The sequence below is a fragment of the Hippoglossus stenolepis genome, chromosome 10, assembly GCF_022539355.2.
Source record: "Hippoglossus stenolepis isolate QCI-W04-F060 chromosome 10, HSTE1.2, whole genome shotgun sequence".
In the NCBI taxonomy this organism is placed as follows: domain Eukaryota; kingdom Metazoa; phylum Chordata; class Actinopteri; order Pleuronectiformes; family Pleuronectidae; genus Hippoglossus; species Hippoglossus stenolepis.
Window position 1 is genome coordinate 16,943,828 of NC_061492.1, and position 11,618 is coordinate 16,955,445.

General features: G+C 43.3%; 1 protein-coding gene across 2 annotated transcripts in view; it reads left to right on the top strand.

The window, feature by feature from the left end:
- The window catches only part of prkd3 (protein kinase D3), a 45,829-nt gene extending 41,518 nt beyond the window's left edge, over window positions 1-4,311 (top strand). For both annotated transcript variants that reach the window (XM_035168630.2, XM_047341741.1), the window contains exons 16-19: window positions 389-487; window positions 575-842; window positions 1,294-1,379; window positions 2,074-4,311. In XM_035168630.2, coding sequence (XP_035024521.1) covers window positions 389-487; window positions 575-842; window positions 1,294-1,379; window positions 2,074-2,247 — 627 coding nt within the window. In that variant the 3' untranslated portion in view covers window positions 2,248-4,311. The remainder of the gene's footprint in view (window positions 1-388; window positions 488-574; window positions 843-1,293; window positions 1,380-2,073) is intronic.
- Window positions 4,312-11,618: the final 7,307 nt, after the last annotated feature.

Below are 11,618 nucleotides of genomic sequence, written 5' to 3' on the forward strand. Positions count from 1 at the left end.
GAGGACTTCTGTCAGAGCCAGGGTCAGGACAGGGGGAGCCAGGCGCTCTGTGGTTTTTGGTGCATGGCCACGAGCAGACATGCGCGCAGCACGAGCTTAGGCCAGCGATCATGAATATAGATGGGATGAGGAGACGAGGTCACGTGTCTTTGTGTGAAGGTACTGGTCAGGATGGAAGTATTTAAGGGCATTAGCGTGCTGTGATTTTTCCACATGGCAGCACCGTAGATTCGACTGAACAGAATATATAAACCCTGTTTATACCTCGCGCTGAATACATGAAAACATTCAGACGCTGGTCTAAACAAAACTTTTAGACCAATTAGACATATAGTTATCTGGATCTCAGGAGCTCAATCTGTGTTTTTTTCACTTTCGGTGGCTACAGATCCTGGTGGCCTTGAGACATCTGCACTTCAAAAACATTGTTCACTGTGACTTGAAGCCTGAGAATGTACTACTGGCTTCTGCAGAGCCCTTTCCTCAGGTAAGATGAAAATAAATAAACACAAATGCATCAGTGTTTCTGCTTTGTCCACTTGTGTATAAACTTGTGTTTTCTGTCTTCAACCAGGTGAAGCTTTGCGACTTTGGCTTTGCCCGCATCATCGGCGAGAAGTCGTTCCGGCGCTCTGTCGTGGGCACGCCGGCTTACCTGGCCCCAGAGGTGCTGCGCAGCAAAGGCTACAACCGCTCCTTAGACATGTGGTCGGTGGGGGTCATCGTGTACGTCAGCTTGAGCGGGACGTTCCCTTTCAACGAGGACGAGGACATTAACGATCAGATCCAGAACGCTGCCTTCATGTACCCGCCTACGCCCTGGAAGGATATCTCCCCCGAGGGTAATCTGTCTGTTTTCTCCATATTAGACTGTGCGTGATCTAATCTAGCAGTTAGCATGTCCTTCACTCTTGTCAGAACATGGTGGCCTGGCTGCACCTGTATGTTCGTGTCAGACTGACACTCAGCAGCCTCGGTAATGTCCTCCCCACCTACACGTCTGGTTTTCTCGGTCTTCTCTTGTCTCCTCTCGTCTGCGGTCGAAATGATTCACTTCCAAACTCTCCCCAACTGCCCAAACTGCAGCTCCTCCCACACAGAGGAGGAAATAACTGTTGATGTGTGGTGAGCCCAGCTACTGTAACCCCCCTTCTTGTTCTTGTCATTCACTGCTGATATTTATCTCTTGTTGTGAACAGTTTTTCGTCTTTGGGAGTCTGTTGAATGCTGTAATGCTGCAAGTATGAGACCATGTGAGATCAGTTTAGTAACATTACTTGTTTCCCTTCACAGCCACAGATCTGATCAACAATCTTCTCCAGGTCAAGATGAGGAAGAGGTACAGCGTGGACAAGTGTCTCAGCCATCCCTGGTTACAGGTGACATATTTTTAAATGTATTACTGACAGCTGAGATCTATCTATCAATCTATCAATCTATCTATCTATCATCTATCTATCTATCTATTCATCTATCTATCTATCTATCTATCTATCTATCTATCTATCTATCTATCTATCTATCTATCTATCTATCTATCTATCTATCTATTTATCTTCTCACTGACTCTTTTGTAACATTATACTTCCTGCTCACATTCCCCACAGCATTATGGGAAATGTTGTTCAATAATTTCGAACAAATTACCCCAGTTTAATTCGAAGAAAAATATATAAAACCAACAGGAGTGAGAAAATCCATTAATGTCAGATTTAAGCAATTTGCTCAGTTCTCTTTATAAACGCCCTGACACTGTGAAGGCTCAGAATATCCAACATGGGTCTTGTTTCACAGGAACAATGACACACTCTTTATTTTTAATAACAAGAAACGATTTGAAGTTGTCTGCAACAGATTTTTTTCCCAATAAAAAAGGTCTCAGAGCAACTCCAAAGACAAATTAATTCTGAAAACAACATATAATATAAGGTGTGTCTGGCTAAAAGTGGAACTTAAAAGCTGGGGTTCAGTTGCTTAACTATTTATTTGTAATCACTTTATATCGGGAACACCACCCCACTAACACGAACAACATATTGACTTCATTTAAAAGTCCATGTCTCGTTTCCTCAGGACTATCAGACGTGGCTGGACCTCAGGGAGTTTGAGACGCGACGAGGCGAACGCTACATCACCCACGAGAGCGACGACGCGCGCTGGGAGGAGTACTCAGACGAGCACAGTCTCCTTTACCCCAAACACTTCATCATGGCTCCCAACCTGGACGACATGGAAGAAGACCCCTAGGGGCTCGGGGGACTTACTACACAGCATGTGGCAAAGGAGAAGTATTGTCACAGGGACTTTATTTGCATGAAGCTTTTGGGAGCGCCGGATTTCCCCTCCTGGACTGTTTGTTGTGGAAACAGAGAGAAGCCAATCAGGTGGAGAGTTCCGCTCCGCAGGCTTTAAAAGTTGGGAAAACCCCCAAATCGTAGCTCGATGCTCTGCTACACGAAGCAGGCAGGTGGAGACGCAGGCCACAGAAACGCATTAAACAAAAGGAGAGAAAGATGTTCTCTCCTCCTTTTTGCACAACATCAAAACATTCCATGGATTTTTTTCTCCACAAGCCAAAATATGCAAGGTGAACGTTTAATGAGTGTACATACGATTTAGATGAATTTTGAGTAAGGGCATGGCTCTTGTGTTCTGTATGTGACAGACGAGTTCAGAGAGAGATCTTACCCCAGGAGAAAAGGGCACTTTTCACAAGGGATTTACAGCCTGAGAATCAAACGCGCTCGAGTTGGCTCTCCCGTACGAACTGTTGGTGAGACTGTCCTTTGGCATGAAACTGGAACTATCACATGTATTTGTATGTTGTCTGTTTTTTTAATGTATTTAGTAAATGTGGTAGGTTTTTGCACTATCGTACCACGGAGCATAGCAAATGAATAGGAAACACTATTCGCTGCTACGGGGAGAGCAAACGACTTTCCAGTCGAGGTGCAAAGAGTCAAAGAAAGTTGATGCAGCTCACACAGCATTGGCCCCTGTGTACATCCCATCAGGTGTTTTCACCGTTACATCCAGATCTGTTTTTAGTGTGTAAGTTTGATCAACTTTCCTGACCCTGACCAATCATGTTCACAGAAGCTATTCGTTTTCAAACTATTTATCTTGATCAATATTGTTGATTTTAAGTTTTACAGGACTAATAACCCTGAAGTAAAATGGAGCCAACGCCTCTGTTCTACATGAGGTTCAAATCAACAGTATGTTGGAGCATCATGTTTCTGTGCCACCGCTCTCTGTACTCATGCAGTATTTCTGAATGTGACCCTAAATTCTGAACTACAGTGTGTCCAGAAAGTTTGCAGATCCCATCAACCCCCATTTTCTTTTGTTGCAGCTATAAGATAAGATATGGTATGATAAAATAAGATCAACTTTATTATACTTGAGAAATGCACTTGTTATAGCAGCTTTAAGTCAGAATGAGGTGGACAACAGAATAAAATAGGCAACAAAATAAATATTTTGAATGCTAACATTATTTAAATTTCAAATGTCATCATCATATCATTCTACTCTCAACACCCACAATACCAAAGCAAAGCAGAGCTCTGTACATTTAATACATAACTCAGTAGAGTGCATACAGCATAACAGTCCCCTTGTTTAGATCTGAACCATATTTCACACACTACATAATGCATAAAACCAATTTAATCAAGATCCACGAATTCTTCCTGAGAAATCAAGGGAAATGTGGAAAATCTCACAATGTTAAAGAAAGTTAACAAACACATGTTGATCCAGAGCTGCACCAAAATGGAATAGGTTCCTCTTTGAGCCGTGTCCCACCCCTCCACTAGATTTTGTGGAAATTGGTTCCATAGATTTTGCATAATCCTGTTAACTAATAAACAAATGCAGACAAAAACATAACCTCCATGGTTGAGGTGATCAATAAGGAAATAAGTGAAGTGATCTGAATACTTTCTGAACGTACTGTATGTGTTTGTCTGAAACGTTGCATCGCCACACACAAGCCAGTCTAAGTTTTCACATGGAACAGGATATTGGTGTCCATTGTCTTGTTTATTATGATGTCTGGACCATTTTGACAGCCCCCTGTCTAGACAGTAGACATGTTAGAAAGTTCAGTATGAGTACAGTTCGGTTCACATGGGAGTTTATAGTGCTACAGTTTTATAGTTTGCTTTATTGGCGTGTTTTGGGAGTACATTCCTCTTTCCTGTTGTCCTTTTTCCCTGTCTTCGTTGCCGCTGGATTGGCAGGTGTCAGTGTTTTGTATATTTCAGTTCATACCAATGGAATAAAAAACCAAACGTCTTTACTTGACAATGAAAGTTTTCTTCCCGTCTTCCTGTTCACGCTCCTCCAGAATGTGAATTTCATTGCCCCAGCATGCATGCATAAGCAGCCCGGGCTTGTATGTTGCATAATGATGTGTGTGTGTGTGTGTGTGTGTGTAGTGGTTTCACGTGTCAGATCCCATTCTCAGCAGCTGGATGTGATTGTTGCACCACACCGAGCGGTCTGCAGAGCCAGCCGCTCGCCACAAGGGAGTAATGACATAGTTAAAGAGGGTGGCGGTGATTTGGGGCTTTGTGGAACGACTTTGAAATCGCCCGTGACAAATGCCATCATGGAATCCCTTTGTGTATCAAACGTGCGTTGGGCTCCAGCCGTATGAATACAAGGTCTCGTTCCTGGACTGTACTTCTGAATGGGCCTATTGTCTGAAGGGACAGTTTAAAGATGGCTGTCATTGATTTAGTGAAATCTTTGAAGTGTGCCCTCCTTGAGTCCTTCACTGTATTTACTGCAGATACAGAGAAACCACTGTTAACAAGCTATGGCCATATTGTACTTGCCACCGGCCACTGATGAGAAGTTGAAGTTCCCCTTTAAAGATATTTAATACTGCTCTCCTGTGTCTGTTAGTCTGAATGATTTCAAGATGTGGACCGTCCTCACGCCACATGTCCCCATTAACCCCAGAGACAGTTATGACTGGACGGGCACAGACACAACAGCACTAAAGGAGAATTGATCGGGTCAATCCTCACACATTCAGCTAAATCCGATCTAATCTTTCCTCCATAAAATATTTTAGTGTAACTGGTGTTAGTCAGGTTTAAGGACACCATAGGAAAAGAGGTTTTTATTCAGGAAGTCCCGAGCTGAGGAAATGAGGTGCAATGTCTCCCTCCTCTGGTGGGATGGAGGTTTAATACCAAAAGTAGTTTAAACCTTACTTAACATATTTATGTATATCATATATGTTTAATGCTGTGTAATTTCACGCAAGACAATATTTCATTTTAGTGGAGAGAACTGTTCAAAGTCCTCCTCTCTCTGAAATGTTTTATTTTTTATTTGTAGTTTATTTGCATGTTTGATCTTCATTTTTGCAGAAAGATGATAAGTTTGACACTTTCAAATCAAATCAAATCCGATTTTATTCGTACAGCCATTATTCACAAATCACAGTCTGCCTCATAGAGCTTAACAAACAAAGGTGTGACATCCTCTGTCCTTAAGCCTGGACTAGGGGGACAAAAAGACACACCAACATTTTAAAAGAGAAAAAACACAGAACCTTCAGCGAGAGTAACAAGTGAGGGGTCCCTCTCTGAGGATGGACAGAAGTGTAAACGATGTGGCCTGTAACTAAATATACAGAGAAAGGTTTATGATTGTCTTATTTAAGATGATTCAGTGACATCACAGCTAGTTTAGATTCGATCATGGTCCAGTATACGACTCTGTGTGATGTGGAAACTTCAAGCCTCCATTACACGTACACTGAAAATTTACTTTTCAATGTAGTTGGAAACATCAAACATCTGTAGTTGGAGGTAAAACCCTTTTATTGGAGGATAAATCTATGTCAGACAGAAATAGGGATGTGTTTAATCCTTAGTACATAAAACATATCAAGAGGGGACCTTTAAACTTTTTAAAAACATTTCTTACAATGCAATACAATACAAGGTTATTAATCCTGCACCCAATTTAGTTTCAGACAATTAAAAGACGACTAAAATAAAAAGATACAGACATGCACTGATAAACATCCACTGAAACAATAACACAATAAAACACCACTGGTTCAGCTGCATTGAGCTAAAAGTGCAAAAATACTAAATGTCATAAAAAATTTAAAAAAGGTTATAATAATAACTAAATACACTACTTGAAATATGCTTGAAATGGCAGATAAGTATTTATGAGTAAGTGTTTTTTCTCATGTGCCAACCTCAAGTGGACGGTCTCTGGACTGAATGATGCCCTGTGCTGGTTGGTTGAGCCAAAGACACAATCTGAATTGTATATATATGTACATGTATACTCACATGGGCCCGGACTCCTCATCGTGCTGGTTCCATGAAGGAAGCAATTCTCCATGCTGCCAGAAGATGTCACTCACTGTAGGTTCACCCACTGCAATTGTAAGACTAAGAGAGCTCAGTGTGTTTGGCACAACATTTGATTATCTTAAGGTTGGTTACAAAGATAATTTGTTGCCCTCTTTATGAAAAGAAATATCATAATGTAGTATGTGTTGTGCTTCACCACATTTGGAAATTACCTGTGTAAATACCTGAATACCAAAGGTTTTCTCTTCTATAAGAGGGTGAGCTCTAGAACCAGTTGTCGAGGCAGATAGGTTATTTACATGTATTAACACTGAGCTATCGGACGTGTGTCAGAAATAACATCTGTTTGAAGCGGAGACAGCGATCTGTCTTTGTTGCCCTGATCCTGAGCTCATGTGTATATTTGTCGAGGAGCTTTGCCTGGTGGCTTCTCGGCAGGTCTCTCGTCACCTCAAGGGGAGGTCTGTTGTGTGTCGTGCACGCTTGTCCACCACCACCACCACCACCACCACCTCCTTACCTCTCCTCTCTCCTCCGCGTCCTCCATTCCTCCGCTTCTCCTCTCTCTGCTCCATGCTGGGTATCCATGGGCTACAGACCAAACAAGCAAACAAACAGAACAACAGAAAAAACCCATCAGCCGGACAAGGCTGGCCTGGGCTTGGGGGAGAGAGATGGAGAGAGATCTTGTTTGTTTTCTGGGCCAGTGTCATTTCACTGTGACGGCGGAGGAGGCCTCCCAGGACACGGCTACCCACACTTGTGTTTGACTTCCAGCAGGGATCAAGGTGGTCCTCAGTCCGCGCTGAAACATCCTCTCCTGACCCAATACACAGCTGGCGGCGTCCGCAGGCCCGTAGCCTTTACCTAAGCTGATCCTGTTCTCTGTAGCCGTGGGCCTGGCCTTTCTGTGAGTGGCTTGTTGGTGTGGCATTCAGCTGGTGGCCTTTCATCCTCCACAATGCTGCCTCTCAGGCTTGACCAGTAAACAGGGATTCATTTGATTGACTATTATTCTACGCTCACAGTGAATGTTTGCCTGGAATCAATGGTGCTGCCGAACAATTTCTTAAGATATGTGTTCCAAACTAAAACAACAAAAAACCATGACCATGTTTTATCAGTTCACTGCCGTCTGCCTGTAACCAACTGTAACCCACACTGTTTAACTTTTTCTTCCTGTGTCCTTGACAAAGGACACGAGTACCGAGAAACACGCTATCGCCAATCTCTAATACAATCTCACAGCACACCGTGTATTTTCCCTGTCTGGGTTTTCCACATTATGACCTGGATGACACATGAGTCCAACTTCAGAGGGCGTTTACACCTCTAATGTGTGCACTGGAGACAAAGAGTCCAAAACACGACACATGAGTGGATGGCAAGCTCAGCTTTCAATGCCCCTGCATGTCTGCTTATATAACCTAATGGTGATCGGAGTTATGGGTCCATTTGTAGGGAGTTTCCACCCCTGTCCGTTTGATAGTTGGTTTGTAAGCAAGATAACACAAAAACAACACAACTGATTCCCACGAAACTTGGTGGAAGGATGTGGTATGGGTCAGGAAAGAAACCATACAACTTTGGTGTGGATCTGCATCAGGGGACGGATCCCAGACTTTGTTTAACGTTGCGAGATCGGACTTTTTTCGACATTTTCAACAATTTCCAAGAGAATAATTCATGGATCTTGATTAAAAAACCAAATTTAATTTAATTTTATCTATGAGTGTGTGAAATTTAGGTATCTGCTCTACCATTCTAGTTGTGTCAGTGTAGTTGTTGTTGTTAATAATGCTTTATATTATATGTGTTTTTAAGTCAGAGTTCTAAACTTTGAATTGCAGGGGAATAAAAGGTCAAATCTGCGTGTGTGGTGGCTGCTCGGTGACACCGAGTCGCTCTTTTGTTGTAAAAGCGGAGGGAGGAAATGAAAGCTGGGAACGGTTTCCCAGTCTGGGAAAATGCAGATGAGCCATATAGGTGTGTTTGATTTGCTGACTCCAGCTGTGCCTGGAGAATTCCCCTGACCCGCTCTGTGCACCCGTTGCTGTGTGAAGCCACATGCACCCCTGTTGCAAAGCAGGCAGGCGCAATACGCACCCTCCTGAAAGCACTGGCCATTGAACTCTCAGGCAAGTGGCAATATTTGCTCACCTGATATACACACATCTGGTCGGGGTGGGCCCGGGGGGGAGACTGGGGAAAGGACCCCTTGATGCAGCTGTGGCCCCCGGAGAAAGAGCAGACCAGGAAGTTTTGTGGCTGGAGGAGGGTGGGGGGCTGTCTTGGCGGGGTGCTGTTTAGCTGCGGTGGCCCCATTGTCCCTTTAAAGAGGCAGGGGCCGTATTTGTTCGGAGCCGCAGGAGGCTGATGAGGTGCTAATCTGTTGAGTGGCTGTGTCATTGGGCCCCTGTTCCCAATAGTCTGCTAGCTGTCAGGGCCTGTAAAAAAAGGGCACAATTTACGGGCCCCCGGCCAGGACTCAGCCACCGGCGTCCACGGGTAAGCAAACACAGATTGGACACTTATGTTGTTGCTCTGGTAGGGCAGGCTTTACCAGCAGGCCCCTGGGGTGACGTGTAGGTAGCTCCTTTTCAGCCCTCTTCATGAGTTGTCGGCCCCCTCCATGCTCCCGTGTAAACACTACAAATTAGCCATCTGCATATGGATGGGCCCTCAGCCTTTACAGGAAGGAGAGTGACGGTAGAGGACGCACTATATTCTCGACCTGTAAACGCAAAGTCCTCTATCAGCTTTTAATTTCTATCCTCGTGCATACAAAAAACAAAGATACTTAGATATAGAATCAGACGCGGGGGATTTAAACGGCGCATGACCGCAGTCTGCTCAGGAGAGTGTGGGATTTAGTTGCACGGGGCTCTGAAGCGTGATGATGATAGACGTGCAGGGCCGGTTGTCTGAGATGGGTCTGGGTCGGCAGTCAGCGGTAATCCCAAACTTGAATTTCCCCATCAGCCCGGAATACAGATAAGACAGCAGCAGATATGAACCTCACTCGCTCGCTCACTGAGAGACTGATGGAAAAAGGAAATGGACCGAAAGCCTCGCTCAGATGTAGAACTGAGATGTGTGTGTGTGTGTGTGTGTGTGTGTGTGTGTGTGTGTGTGTGTGTGTGTGTGTGTGTGTTGTGTGTGTGTGTGTGTGTGTGTGTGTGCGTGCTCTCCCAGCACATTTGAGGAAATTGACCATTGTGATGATCAGAAGAAGATTTGGATTGATTAAACCTATATTTCATACCCTTGTGTCTATTCAAAACGAGATCAAACTAGTTGATTAATTATCTTAACTGACGTGGAAAGGATGTTGGTATTTCACTCTCGTGTTTGAGCCAATTAGGATTAGGACGACCATCACTGATACACACATTTTTAATCATCAGTCCTGCTTTGTTCTCCTGTCCGCGCTGACAGGGACCTGACAGCATGGCGGTCGAGAGTAAACGGCGATGGCTCATCGTGGATTATGGCATGGGCTCGATTGTAGTGATATTTTCAACACGGAGCTTCCCATGGGAGCCTGGCACTTTAATTAACATAGCACCACTGGCCCCCCTCCTGTTTTAATTGCCTCCAGTCTGTGATTAAATGTGTATTGACTCTGCAGTTGGTCCACTAATGAATAACAATGTGCTGATTTGGTGATATTAAATCTTCAGGCTCTAATACACAACCCGTCCATGCTGGCTGTAAAGTTCAGACAGCGGTGACAAGGGGCCGTGGCACAAGAGATGAACCATGACAGAGTCGGGGTATCTAAAATAGTTATTTCTTTTCTTCTCATTCAGCTTACAATTGAGCAACACTTTCATATAAAGTGCCATTTTAAAAGGCTGAAGCCATTACTGCTTTATGAATGATTAAAAAAAATTATTTCAGATCATCCTATGTCATTAAATTGAACACATTTTGGGTTGCCAGGTTGTGAAACCTCACGTTGCCAATCGGCTTGCTGCTGCCTCACAAAATCACAGCTGCCCTGGCTCCTAAATGGTGGAACGAGCTCCCAATTTACATCAGGAGAGCAGAAAGTCTAGACATCTTCTAATCAGCTAAAGACACATCTCCTCCGACTACACCTTGGTTAAAACATTTTTTTTTATAAATAAATAATTAAATTAAAAAAATAATTAAAATGTGTTGCACTTATATTGCACCTACACTTTCTAGTTGTGCTTTTTTTAAGCAAATTTACTTACTTGATTCTTGTTGTTCTGGGTTTGTACCCTAATGGTTGAATGCACTTATTCTAAGTCGCTTTGGATAAAAGCGTCAGCTAAATGAAATGTATTGTAATGTAGTGTTTTTCAGTTTAGTTTGTTATCAATGCTGTTATAAATATTGGTTATCCATTAATAAATCCTCAATTGTGTCTTAATTTCAAATAAGCCATAAGGTCTCAGTGGTTATTATTGTTCTATTAAGCTTTTTTCCAATGATTTATTGATAAGTAATAAAGTTCTTTGTTATTTAAAAGCCCCTTATGGAAAAAGAAAAGGAGATATACATTTTATTTCAGAATTTAAAACTTAATAAAGCCTCTACTTTAAGGCACATACATTCTTTGGTGTCATCTGATCTGTTGATCTGATCGCTGTGGATCCCACCGTCCTCCCTCCACTCCTGTGGTCCAATAGATAAACTGTCACCCTGTTTGATAAATGAAGGGCAGCGGTCAACATAGGCTCCTTTAACATGACAAGGGACGAATATTGGATCTGCAGCGGCCTGGATACAGTCAACATAAAACATATCGAATGGCATTCCCTCACCACATTCCTCTCAATATCAAAAGGTGCATATTTGAGGATATCCTTAGTGCGTTTACGCCTGTGTTTGCGCCCTGACCCACTGGGGCCAGTGCAATAACTTTGGACTCCCTCCCACTGCCTCTCGCTGCAATGGCCACTCTCACTTTTATTTAGCTGGGTTGTGTGCCTTCCCAGTCCAGCCGCTTTTCAGATTCATTTCCAGGTAAACACAGCGTGGCCAGCCACAAACCTGCGGCCAACAGGCGTTGTCACAGCTGTGGCAGATAATGGCAAGTCCAAACTCCAGCCCGGCTCTGGAATGTTTACTGTCACCACAGGCAAGTTGGCAGCAAACAGTTTTTTTTCCAGCACTTTCTAAGAGGAATACTACTCTAGTTATTAATTTTATTTTGATGAATAACATGCTTAACCCTTTGCCCTGTGCTTTGTGTGCGTGTGTGACTTGGAGCATTGAGATGGATACAAA